Source organism: Coloeus monedula, assembly GCF_965178545.1.
Source record: "Coloeus monedula genome assembly, chromosome: 6".
NCBI classification, from domain to species: Eukaryota; Metazoa; Chordata; class Aves; order Passeriformes; family Corvidae; genus Coloeus; species Coloeus monedula.
This window is the reverse complement of record NC_138786.1, coordinates 49,602,058-49,615,016: the sequence shown is the minus strand read 5'-3', so window position 1 is coordinate 49,615,016 and position 12,959 is coordinate 49,602,058. Positions and strand designations below refer to the sequence as shown.

Here is a 12,959-nt window from a genome sequence, read left to right as displayed (position 1 = left end):
GGAGACAGTAAAGTGCATCTATTCATATTTAATAGCTTCTATATCTTCAAAGTTAATAATTTCAAATACATACAGAGGTGCCCCAAATGTGAATGTTTGCCTTTATATGTTCAGCTGATAAAAGTAATCTCAATTGCATGGAAGAGGGAGAAGAAAAAAAGGAGTTGGTAGATTTTCTCATATATTCTCTCACCAACAGTTACTAATAAATCCTGAGGAACCACTCAGAATGCAAACATGTTTAACAAAATTATTAGCAGCAGTTTCATTTATATGGGTGCATATGTATACCTCTTTATAGACATACATTAAAAATATATGGTATATTTCTCCTTTCTACATATGTGTGGTTTTACACAAATACATATACATGTATGTGTGTGCATCTATTTTGTGTGTGTATATATGTATATGCAAACACCAGGGAGTTCCTCTCACAGCCTGAGGAAACCAGGCAGGGCTAGACCAGCCACCTCTCCATCAGTCTGGAAAATGTCGTTCCTTCCTTCCTTTGGCAAGCCTGTCTGTCCGTGATCACCAGTGCTGCCTTCTGCAGGCAGCTGTGGCTGCCACGTGAAGGTGAGCTCAGGGTTCCCTCTGGCCAGGCACAGCCCCAGGGCCTGGGCATTGGGACAGCGTGAGGATGCAGGTCACATCTGCAGGCATGGCTTTCTGCCCCAGGAACAGACACCAAGGTTGCCTATTTCCTGGTCAGCCTCCTCTCCCCCCATCCTCCCAGGAAATTTTCTACTTAAATCCAAGAGTGTGGAAGGGAACATATACTTTGCCTGTTCCCAAAATGCCTTTTAGAATAACAGCTGAAGATCTATATTTGTATCAAGTCTAGCAGCACCACAAACTCTACTAGCAGGCTCTGTTAAAGGATTTGTTTTTCCCATGACTGCTTTTCCATGCTCTGACTTTGAGCAGCCCTGGGTTCACACAGCACGTTCCTACCACATGCGTTACCCAAACACATCTGTAGCAGTCCCTACGTGATGAAATACAGCAAACGGAGGGGATGCTTGAGCTGACACTGACTCACAGATCTCTCCCCATGGCCCTGGGTTAGGTAACCAATCTTGTTCCCAGAGAGCCCACAGCCTCCAGGGCTCTGGAGACTGAGATCCTGACCTTCGGCTACATTTCTCTTCTGAGTGTCATCATGCGGATTCTGGAACAAGGTCCTCAGTTGGCACTGGTCCCACAGCTGGGTGGACTTCTGCTTTTTTACATCATTTGAGCCCTTGGACCTTTTCTATTAGCTGCCTAAGGCTTCATTTTGTCACACAATGAAATTAATCAACATTAAGTTAATCAGCACTCACTTTAGGGTGAATCTATGCTGCTGGGGGAGTGAAGGGCCTTATGCAAAAGTAGACAAGAGACCTCAGGCTCAGGACTGAAATCAGCTTTTTCAAAAAAGATAGGAACATGTGATGGAGGCTCTCCTTGTTTCTCATGTTTTACACAGAGCAATGCTTATAGAGTAAATGTTTGAGCCCTGGTGTTTGTGTAACTGTTTCTCTGTAGAGTTTCTCCTCACAGAACCCAAATTATTTCATACTAATCAGGGCATTCATTTCAGTCCTCTATTCCACAGGAGCTTGGATAAGACACCTTGATGTGAAGAGACCCAAACTGTAACAGATTCAAAATCCTTCTCCATATTTAACTGGGAGATCAGAGTGGACACCAGAGTGTCCTGGGAGTTTTTTCATGTACCTTGACATTTGAAATCAGATTTAAACTTCTCCATGTTTTCTGGGCTTGTCCCTGTATCCCAGTGTGATAATGGCTGTAGGAACTAGTGTCTTTTCTGTCTTGCAAATGGAGATGTCAACATTCAACTTACATGAATATCAAAATAATAAATGAGTGAAGATGAGGCTAGGACCCCAAACCCTGCTTCAGCCAGCAGATTAACAGGTCTCTAGAATATGTGACATACTTAGAGATTGCTGAAAACACGCTGCCTGCATCTTCAATTCCTTTTAATTTCCAACCAAGACTGATAAAACACTTGAGGCCCTTGGAATATGAGCCTGCCTTCAAAATAAAATCCAATCCTGCTTCCTAGCATGCTAATTAAAAGTGCATGGCTGATTCAGGCAGCCCTACAATAGCAAGAGAAATGCTGCAGGCATAGAGATGGCAGGGTTTAGCCTGTTGTGAGTATACAATATTAAAAACAGGCAGATGTCTCATAAGGATGATTACGACAGCACTCTTGACCTTTCTGCAAGAACAGGAATAAAAGCAAAAGAAAAACAATAATCAACTTTTGATTTATCTTGAAAGCTCTCCTCCTTTTTTAGGCATGAAGTTGCTGTTGTAGAAGTGATAGGGGTCACTGTCACCCTTCCACATCACATCAATGGACACTCACCAGCTGGTGACCCAAGCTGTGAGCAAATTGACAAACGTCCACTGGAGACACCTCCCCTGGGATTACATGTGGGGAGCATGGGTCACTGCCTCGCTTCGCTATTTTCCAGCTCAGTCCTGAGTTTGATTTTGTTTTGTTCTGGGTTTTCTTGCTTTGTTTTGATTTAGGCTATTTTGTTTTGCTTTGCTTTGCTTTGCAGGGCTGGCTGCTGTGGGATCAGCAGTGGGAAGGGGTGCCCTGGTGCAGGCTCCCTGCCTCAGCATCGCTACCGAGAGCTGCACAGGGGCACCAGCTCAGCGTGGCCTCCTCAGAGAGCACTTTCTGTCTTCTGACAGACTTGGTTGTGTTACTTGTTAATGTCCCAGCATTCCCATGCAAAGAGCAATTAGCCTAAAACCCATATGGTAATGGAAAGTAATAACCCTAATCAAAATAAATGGCAGGAGCACTGGCTTCTGAAATTATGAGCTTTATAAACTACAGCCATGACCACTAAAGATAACCTGATGGTGTGTCCAAGTCCAAGTCCTGTTTCTAGATTCTGTCTCAGGCAGTACATGTATTGCTTTTATAACATACACAAAACTATTTAATACTTAACCCAGAAGATTAAAACAGCTTCATCACAATTTTTTGTTGGAAGCTCAAAGCGATTTTGAGAATGACCCACTGAGATCTGATAAAAAGAAATTGGAGAACTTCTTGGGAATTTCATGGAAACATTCTTTCCAATGATAGAACCTCTATTTTTGTGCCTGGACATTGAGGGAAACCCTCAATAGCTGAGCTAATCTTTTCTGGTATGCACATTTCTGGCTAGAACCAGCTGTGTACAGATACCTTCTAACATTAGAATTGGAGCTGTGCCTTTATGCTGAGCCTTCAAAACAAACTTAGTAAAAAAAAGCAGATGTAAGATTTTTTGGGGGCTGAAACAGTTTGCTCTGAAAGCTCCTTTTCATTAATTTGTTTTCAATTAGTTGGATCCATCTAACCACTACAGGCCTGAAATGGGTTATTTGCTCATTGTATTTATTTAGGCCTGGTGCTGTTGGGAATAGGAGAAGGTGATGGCCCTCTAAAAGTAAACCTAACTAACATTTGTATTTCATAAATTTTAAGGCCAATAGATAAATGCCATTGTACTCATGTGGACTTTCCAGAGCCAGAGCGTTTTCTTCACATACTCAATTCTTATTCTGAGTCCAATCTCGTTAGCTGAATTTAGACCTCTTAAAGGTAAAATAAAAAGTCTACCTTAAACTAAGTTTTTAATTTAAATACTCAACCAGAACTGATAGACTATGGTAATGATTAATTATCCTTAATGGCTAAAATTACCCTATTTCTAATCTAACTGTGTTTGTATCCATGTGTAGTTGAGTACATTCCTGAGCCATTTGCAAACTGTATCAGTATTCATCACCCTATTTTGGGGGGGAAGAGGGAGGTCACTGTTAAAAACCACATTCTTCCAGCAGTAACTTTCTGTTTATAGTTAGATTTTGAGACATACTGGTTCTCTGGCTTTTAACTCAATTTATGTGTGCCACACTTACTCTGTGTGTAGCTTTATAGTTTTATAACCTCAACAGCACGTGGAATTAAGTTGGATGTCATATCAAAGTCTAAAGTTATCACACTAGCACTAATACATCTATATATCAACTAGTAATCTCCTCAGAAAATATCTAGTTAGTTTGACAAGATGTCTTCCTAAATCTATGCTGTTTATCATCAATTATTTATTTTAATATTTTATTAATTGAATGAGATCTTCATTATTTTTGCAGGATTTCTGTCAGGATGTCAGGCTGTGATTACTTCACTCAACCTTCTTATCTTCTTTAAAATGTCATCACTTTCCTACCACTTTCCACTCAGCAGCGTTTTCAATGTGCAGAACGACACTTCAAGGTTTAGCAGAAAAAGCAAATTTTCCTTGAGTTGTTTTGTACTGTGAAAATAATTTTCTCCATTCAGCTGACTTTGAGAGCAGTGAAGAACAGCCAGGAATGAGTCAAACCAAGAAGCAATCATGCTCTGAGCATCTGAAGCTGTACATGAGATGGTGATGGGTGCCGAGGGAACACCCACTGTGGCCAGGCTGGCCAGCCCTCAGTTCTCAGTAGCCCAGTGGTGATGACAAAGGGACTTCAGGCATCCAGGGATGTCCTCCACTCCCCAGCTACACCTCTCTGAATGACAGCAGTATGTGGGTTGTTGTTTCTTTACTCATGGGAAAGGGCACAATTTGGTTCTGAAACTATGCAGCTTTTGGGGTTTTATAATGTGTTTGAAAGAGGTGGTACAAAGAAGGAAGCAACCAGGAGAATTGCTTTCCTGCTCTTCATCAAAGGTGAAGATGGCGAAACAACTGGACATTGACATTGTTATAGTAGTGTGGGACATCTTCTGCTCAGTGTGTTTTGTAATGATTTCAGTATCTCCTTAGAGGAGGCTTTGGGACCCACATCTTTGCTCTTTCAGGGAGTGCCTGAGAAATACATTGCTATTCCATGCAAAACGGCACAGTTGCAAGAGGGTGCTGCAGATGCCCTCACCCAGGATAATTTCTCATCACTGAGAGATCATTGACACCTGCAGGCTCAGCCCTTGCCAAGTGTGGGTGATAAGTTGGGATCTGAGAGTCAAGCACAGGATGGAGAGCCTCCCTAGCCCCAGGGAAAAGCTGTGAGCTCCAGCCCAAGGGAACTGGGACATCAACACCTCCCTAGCATCACGAGCTCGGTGTGGGACTCACTAAGAGGCTCTCTGAAGATATGGTGCTTCCCAGTCGTCTTGCTGGCTCTTTGGGAAGTTCCTCTCTCAGCTGACACTTCTGGCTGCACACAGAGGAGTCATCCATGCAGGCCAGGCTCAGCCTTCCCATCATCATAAGGGGATGAAATGCAGTTCTGCTCTTCCTCAGAGAATAATTGTGAGGAGAAATGCGTTAAGGACATAGAAGTGCCAGGGTATGAGGGCTCTGTGAACACATACTGAAAAAGGCAGAAAAGCACATGTAACTAGGCACTTATTAAAAAAGAAGTGGATATTTCAAAGGAAAACAAGATTAGCACTGCATTAATAAGGAGTAGAAATAGAAAATAATTTTTAAATCTGTATGAAAACATGAGCCACTAAGAAACAGGCTTTGGTAGCTTCCAGTGTGATTTCTTGTGCTTCTTTTTGAGTGCCCAGTCTGGACCAGTGGGGAAAGGAACTGAGCGAGGTGGATTAGGAGTCACCTCCCCATTAGCATTATTTTCCTGTCATTAATGACTGCATATAGGAGTAATGTTTACTGTTGAATCCCACATGTATCTGTTTATTCTCCATGTAAAAATACGGTGATAAACCATCAAGGAGCACATGGTATACAGGCATGTGACAAGCCTGGCTTTATACCCTGTCTCTGCCATTAGTCAGTCTCATTTATTGTGCTGAGGAGCAGCCCAGTCTCACCACCATTTTGCTTTATGACTAGTTTGGTTGATCCTGCCTTTGAAGAAGAAAAAGGGCTTGAGAAGGATAGCCCCACTCCTCCCATCTTCTGTGATCTCATCAAATTTTACATGGCACCTGCTGATCAATATTTTTCCTTTGACTTCACTGCAACATTCTGTGTTTTTCAGGACAGCATCAGGAGGGTAGAGTTGACCTTGACACTGCCTGCTCCTTCACGCAAACATTTTGTCATCTTTGAAATGCATTCTGTTCTGGAATCTTAAAAAATTGAAAACTTTCAGAGAATATTAAAATCATTAGCTTTATCAAAACACAATAAAGAGTTCCACTATCCCCTGAAAACAGACTTCTGCAACTGACATAATAATAAAATAGAAATTCAGTTCCTGGGGCAGTCTAGAAGTGAACGTAATCAAAGGAGGAGCTGGGAACCACTGGTTGTCAGGATGTTGGGTTTATTATTTTTAATGCTTCTTATAGTTCTTTACCTAGTCTTTTCCTAAGGCGCTTCTGCAGATTCCTCAGGGTGAATGTTGCCAATTCCTCTATACATCTTGCAACTGGAAAAAGCAAATTTTCTCAGTAATCATGTTATTCATTATTTAATCTATTAAATGTTAATCTAAGGGTATGTGCATGTATTTTCTTAATCAAACACAGGAGACAGAGGAGATGTCAAATCACAATAAATGATACTGGACCGATGACATATTTTAACTTGTTCAGCTATTTATGATGTGTATAACTGGAAGTTCAGAATATCAATTTAACAATTAGACTCAGAGCCTTTTTCTGTATTTCATTCTCTCACCTACTTAGCTGAGAATGTAGATACAGACAGTCCCATCAACTGAATCATTATTAAATGTCACTTAAGGTGACCAAAATTCTCATGGAATTTATGTGTCTGCACAGGCTGCATTAAGGCTCTCTCTCCCCTCTGCAATACACTGGTACTGCTGATGGCATTGGCTGTTACTCACCATCCTTCCAGAAATGTGTCCCCTCAAAGCATGGGAAAAAGAACTTAGCCCTGAAGGAAATATTATAACTAAATGTCACCAGATACAAAATATTTCTTGTTTTGAGTGGTACTTAAATGGACAATTCTATCCCTAAATGCAATAAGAAAAATGTAATAGTAGTAGCTTATATTTCCACAAGTTAACATTTCTTAATGTTAACATTTCTTGACTATGTGACTTAGAATTCAAAGGTAGTTTAATGGAAAAGAAGCTTGTCAACTATAATATTCTGAAAGCAATCAGTAAATGTAATAGAACTCACATTCTTTTAGAACAAATCCCCCTTCCTCACTCCAAGGTTACAGTAATATTAACTACAATACAGATTGGGAGCCACTGCTTTGTCTCCCAACAAACCTCTCCTAATGGGGTTTGAAAACGTGCTCTTATCAGCATAATACCCCTCTCTAAAATTAATTCTGGTGCAGCGGGAGATGGCCAATGCAGAGGAAGAAGATGTTTCCCACTGGTAGCAGAGATGAGCCTTTCTCCTTCGTGCTGAGTACCAGGTTGTAGACAACACTGACACTGAGAACTTGGTCATCTAGGGACCATGACAAGAAATATCTAGTACCAATAAGAAAAATTGATTGCTTGGGGAAAAGAAAGAAACAGGTCCTAAATGTGAAATAACATCTTTGCATGTATCTGTGGTCCTGGTATAGTGCTACTGTGTGAGTGACTGAAGCATATCTGATTATACCCTGTTGATTTGGGAGAACTCATGTATTTTTCCACTCTCTTTTTACAGCTCCCAAGTCTACCTTTTGTCCCACTGAAGAGACCTGGTGGCCAGGCCTGGTTATTATCATTGCAGTATGCTGCGCCACACTAGTGTTCCTCTTTGTAGTTGTCATCATTTGCTACAAAGCCATAAAAAGGTAAGACTCCTGATGCTTTTACTGCACTTAGGGCAATGCAGCCCCACAGAGGCTGACCCAAGACTTGTCTTACAATATGTTGTTCAGTTTAAAGACATTCAAAAGGCAAAAGGTGTCCTGTAGCCAATGTGTGTTTTCACTGGAAAGTCACTTCATGTACCTTACCCTGTATGTGTAAAGGATGTAGTTCAATGTACTCATGGGCATGAGGAAGAGAAAAAGTAGAAATGGGATAGAGTTATGGTGTTCAGATTAATAAGAACTTGCCCAAAGTCAAATTACTGCAGGTTGCCGGTGAAAGTGGAGAGCTTTGGCTTGGCCAAGTGTAGAGGTAGGAAACACTGTACTACTTGTATTTGAACACTACTTCTGATAGTGTTCAAAATTTACATGTGGGATGTGAGATTCTTGGCCCAGGACCATTATTAATTTTGACATTTCAAATGAATGCAAAGTCTTCTAACTCAAAGCCTTGAGTAATATGTGTAGTTTTCATTTGGAGACCGTACTTCTAATTTATTCTTGCTTCAATATTATAACCTACAGAACAAAATTCAAAACCTTTCTCTTTTAATGTAAAAGCCTCTGTGAAGCCTGTGTACAACAGTGTGAAGTAGCCATTTCAGCTCACTGTCTTTGCAATAGTTGCACTTGCCTAGGCCTCGAGTAGTTAGGAATTATTGACTTCAGTTACACAGAAAAATATGAGCAAAAATAATTTCTTCACTTGAATAACATTTCATATTTCTGGTGGAAAAGGTCAAAATTTTAACATTTCCATGTGAAGGTTCCAAATGCAAGTCCAAAGGGTTGATTTAGAAGAGAAAGTAACTTGTGGGAATTGTAGGCCAGATGCATAAGGTTCATTTCTCTTTTGTTTTTAGTATGGCTCTAGCCACACCCCACAGCTGTGTGTTCGTGGTGTCACTGTTTCATACTCTGAGTATCTTGGCTGGGAGCTGTTGGTGTATCCAGGTGACCCAGCCTGCAGTAGAGAATGCAGGATGCCCGTCCATAGCTCTCATGAGACACTGCAGTGACATCTGAATTTCAGCTTGGATTAAATGACAGTTTTTTTCAACTTCATGCTTTCTGAGTGATAATATTTTGGAGTGATAATATTTTGGAGTGAGGCAGAAAGGAAAAGAAATGAAAATAGTTTTTATGACAAATGTTATCTGCGTGCAAAGTGATTGCAAGATTTTTGTTGAGCCTCAGCAAGGCTATCACAGTGGTGGAGCACTGGACATGTTTGGTGGTTGTTGAAAAATTTATGCAGGATTTGAAAGGGCATCAAAACGGGAGAATTCCAGCAAGAAGAGAAAATTTCTATTTTATTTCTTATTAAATTTACATAAATATCTTTGCTATTCTAGTTTAGCTAAAGTGAATGTTTATTATTTTGGGAGATCTGGAAAGCTTTCACTCTAGCTACTGCACTTTTGAAAAATTGTCTCTGGAGGACTGAGATTGGCATCCAGTTGAATCGGTAGCACAGTGTGAAATCTCGTAGTTGCTGATCTACCATTGCTGCTCATTTGTAGTTGTCTGCCTACTGCCAAACTGTGAATGATTTGTGTCAAAGCTGCAAAATATATGTATGAGAGCAGGAACTCTCCAGTGCAGCTTGTGCCTCGTGAGGAATTGCTTTTCGAATCCGCTGTGATGCTGGTAGATGGGAGAAATAGATGGGAGGAATAGAAATTAAATTTAAAGAGACAGATTTAGAGCTGCCTTGCAAAGGTTTGAGGAATTCACATAACAGTCCCATGCTTCGTGTCAGTAAAGAGTAATACTGATACTTGATGAAGACACCCATTATTTGTCAACAGCATGAATATCAACCTACAAGTCAGCGCTTGAACAGGCATTAGGCTCAGAGAAGAGGGAAAATTCCTCTTAGATCTTCTTATTTTTGACATTCACACTGCTGACAAATGCTAAGCTAAAAACTGCTCAGATGTGGGATGGACAGCTATGAAAGAAAATCTTATTAATTATAATTTTACAGGGTAACTAGAGCATTTCTTTTCATCAATGAGTCCTTCCTAAAACAGCTCTGCTAAAAGAATCCCTAAAGGGCCTGGCAGCATTCCCCAGTAGTTCAGGTTTCTTGATCCACTGTAAAAGATATCTGTCAATAAATGCTGGGAAATAAGATCAGGTGGTTCACAAGAAAAGCATCTCTGCCTTCAACATAGTATTATCACGTATTGTTGAGCTGAATTGGCTTTAGCTAGTGTGAGAAATCCTTCATTTTGTTTTTTGCTGGAAGGTAGAAGTGACTAGAGAAAGAGTAAGGGGATTAATATGAGTGATGCTGAAGCCAAGAGTTCTCCACTGTGTTCCCAGCTTTAAGCTCCATAACCATGCTCTTCCCATCCTTTCTCACACCCTCATCCCACCAGCTCTCCTCTATGCTCCTCCTGGGCCCTTCTTCCTGCATATCTTCCTGCATATCTCCTGGAACTGGTATTTCTGTCACTGCAGCACCTTTGACAAATCTGTCTCCTACCTCCACTGAAGAGGTGCCAAAGAATGAAGTAACAGCAGTCATCTGGTTGTAGGGTGTAACAAGGGTTAAATGCTTCAGTAGGAAAGTGCAGGCAGGGATTTATTTGCATTAAGTCTGGATCTGTTGTATTAATCCCTCACTTTCATAAGAATCAAATTTGAAGTAAAAAGAAAAAGAAAAATCCTATTGTGCTTAAGTTGAAATCTCATTTACTGTTTCAAAGGGCCAGACCCAGTCAAACTTTCTTATGTCTGCTTTTCTGTAGCAGGAAGAGAGGTAGTGACTGTCCTCGAGGTATCATAACTCAACTGTGTTTTTATTCAATCTATATATAAACTGTGTCTCCTGGGGTAGTTTGTTTTCCCTCATAAAAGCTAAAACTTCAGCGTACCACCAATTTTAGGCACTAAGGTGATTTGTAATAAAATACAACCTAGTGGATTGGTGCTTCTTTGTATATAATAACTACCTGAACCATGCAAGTACGCTACTACCTCCATCCCTGCATCTACCCTGGAAATAGTCAGGTTCTCCCAATATGAAATGGTCACAAGAAATGCTGAAATCCATTCCAGTGATTGGATTTGACCTCTCTGGTCTATGAGGGAACTTTCACCAAATTGCATCCATCAGCGTTAATACTCAGATGGGTTGAACTCTGGGAAGATACCTATGGAGTGATACTTCAAAGGTGCTTCAAGCAACTTCTAAGTTTCATCTTTGTGTTGCTGGTGACTGCAGCATTGGACACATGACTGGCACACCAGGTACAGATGTGTGTTGCTGAATAGATCAAGCACCAGAGGAGACCCCAGGTGATATTACGTTGTTCTGGAGCATGGTTATGTGATGATAGCACACTCAGTTTGGCAGTGGAAAACCAGCTATTTTCTATGGTCTTTGTGTTAGAGGGGTATTTCCACTTTTTTAAAAAATGTAAATTTTCTCTTAAGAATCTTTTCCATAGCACATCAGAAAAAAAATAGCAATAGTCAGTTAGCACCATCTGTGACATTCATAGATTTCTGGGACAGGCTTGATCACTGGCTGGGACTCAGCCTCAGTGTAAGCAGTGGGACTTTTCCATACATTTCATGGATAAAAAAAGTGATCACACTACCAGGGATTTCTGTAACACATAAAAAGAGCAGATGAATAACTGCTTCAAAATCTAGAATATGTCCAAATAATTCTCTACCATGTCTTTGTCTGTAAAAACCTGCCATTCTCACTCTTTCCCCGAAAAACTGTAATCAAGAAGTAAAAGCAGGAAGTCCAAAGACAATTCATAAACTAACACAGGTTGGAGAAGGCTGGATCATTTCAGTATTATGTGATTTTTGGGTTGGGCAAGTGCACCGTGAATGCCAGCAGCTCTAACAAACCTTTATCTGGTGTGAATTAAAAAACAATCAATGGAATTCAATTTTAATCAGCTCTGGAGGTGACTGTTTCTTAAGCTTTTTTTGACATCTGCAAGTACCTGAATAGTAGTAAGACAGTAAGACTAGAGGGAAGTGGGAAGTAAACACAGTAAAGAGGATTAACGAGAGTTGTTTGGTAAATAAGGAACTGAGATGGGGGAGAGCAGGACATGCAGTGTGTAATCCTATTTCTGCAGCTCACTGGTGTGTCACTGTCTGTGAGGGGAGTAAGATATTTACATAAGAGGAAAAAATAAATCCCTGGCTCCCTGTATGAAATTAAGATAACGGAGCCATCTGTCAAAGCTCGAAGGGGAAAGCAAGGCTGAGCATCCTGGTCTTTATGACAAGTGATGTGCCAGCTATTCAACCTGGCAGGGAGTGTTTCAGATGGCTTTCCAACATGCGAAAAACATCTACTCAGTGTCTCTGGAACTTCCCTGCAGTCTGAGATGACCCATGAGCAGTTCATTGTGCTTAGTGATGTGGCTCCTTGGTTCTGCTGGATTTCAGATAGGATGGATACATCTGTTCTCAGATGTACTGCAGGGTTTGCTGCCAAAAAAGCTCTCCTGCTAAGTCAGCAGGGAAAGTGGGTTGATGATAGCGAAGTTTTACGTGATACACCTTTTATTCACTCTTCTAACTTTGTGAAGCCACTGTTTTATATGTCTCATAGCCTGAGAGAAAGGTACTATAAATGCCTACATAGGCACTTCCTTACATAGGTGCTGAGTTCACCTTCAAATAATAATTAAATGAAAGAAAATACTGTACTGAAATAAAATGACAGGTCATATTTAAACTGTCTTAAAATTCATTGCTCAGGTATTTTTAGGGTGCTTAGCATTTGTGTATGATTTATGGTCCCTGTATACTGCAAAGTCTAGTTTCAGAAGCGGGAGCAAAGATCTGAAATTTGGCTTTGTTTAACAATATACTTGTGAAGGGAGGACACTGAGACCTTAAAGCGGCCAAGAACTGGCAGTGGGAGCTGTGGTGAAGGTGTCCCATGGAGCAGGGGTTTGTGTCCCACTAAACAGGCCATGGCCCTGCACTTCTCCCCCAGCCAGTTTTGTACCACTCACTCCCCCAAAGAGCAAGAACTGTGTAGTCCTCTACATGGTCATCTCCTATGAGCCACTGAGGCCAAGCATGATATAGTCCAAAATCAATATTAATTGCAACAAAACGGTGCTGTTTAACCTGAGCAGAGAAGACAGAATCCTAAACGTGCTTAATTGCTTTGAAGAG

At 40.8% G+C, this 12,959-nt stretch overlaps 1 protein-coding gene across 1 annotated transcript in view; it reads left to right on the top strand.

Moving 5' to 3' along the window:
• PRIMA1 (proline rich membrane anchor 1) overlaps positions 1–12,959 on the top strand; it is a gene marked incomplete at both ends in the record, with an annotated part of 48,252 nt that overhangs the window by 23,050 nt on the left and 12,243 nt on the right. Inside the window, one exon of the mRNA XM_082283670.1 lies at positions 7,637–7,766. Within this exon, the coding sequence (XP_082139796.1) occupies positions 7,637–7,766 (130 nt within the window). The remainder of the gene's footprint in view (positions 1–7,636; positions 7,767–12,959) is intronic.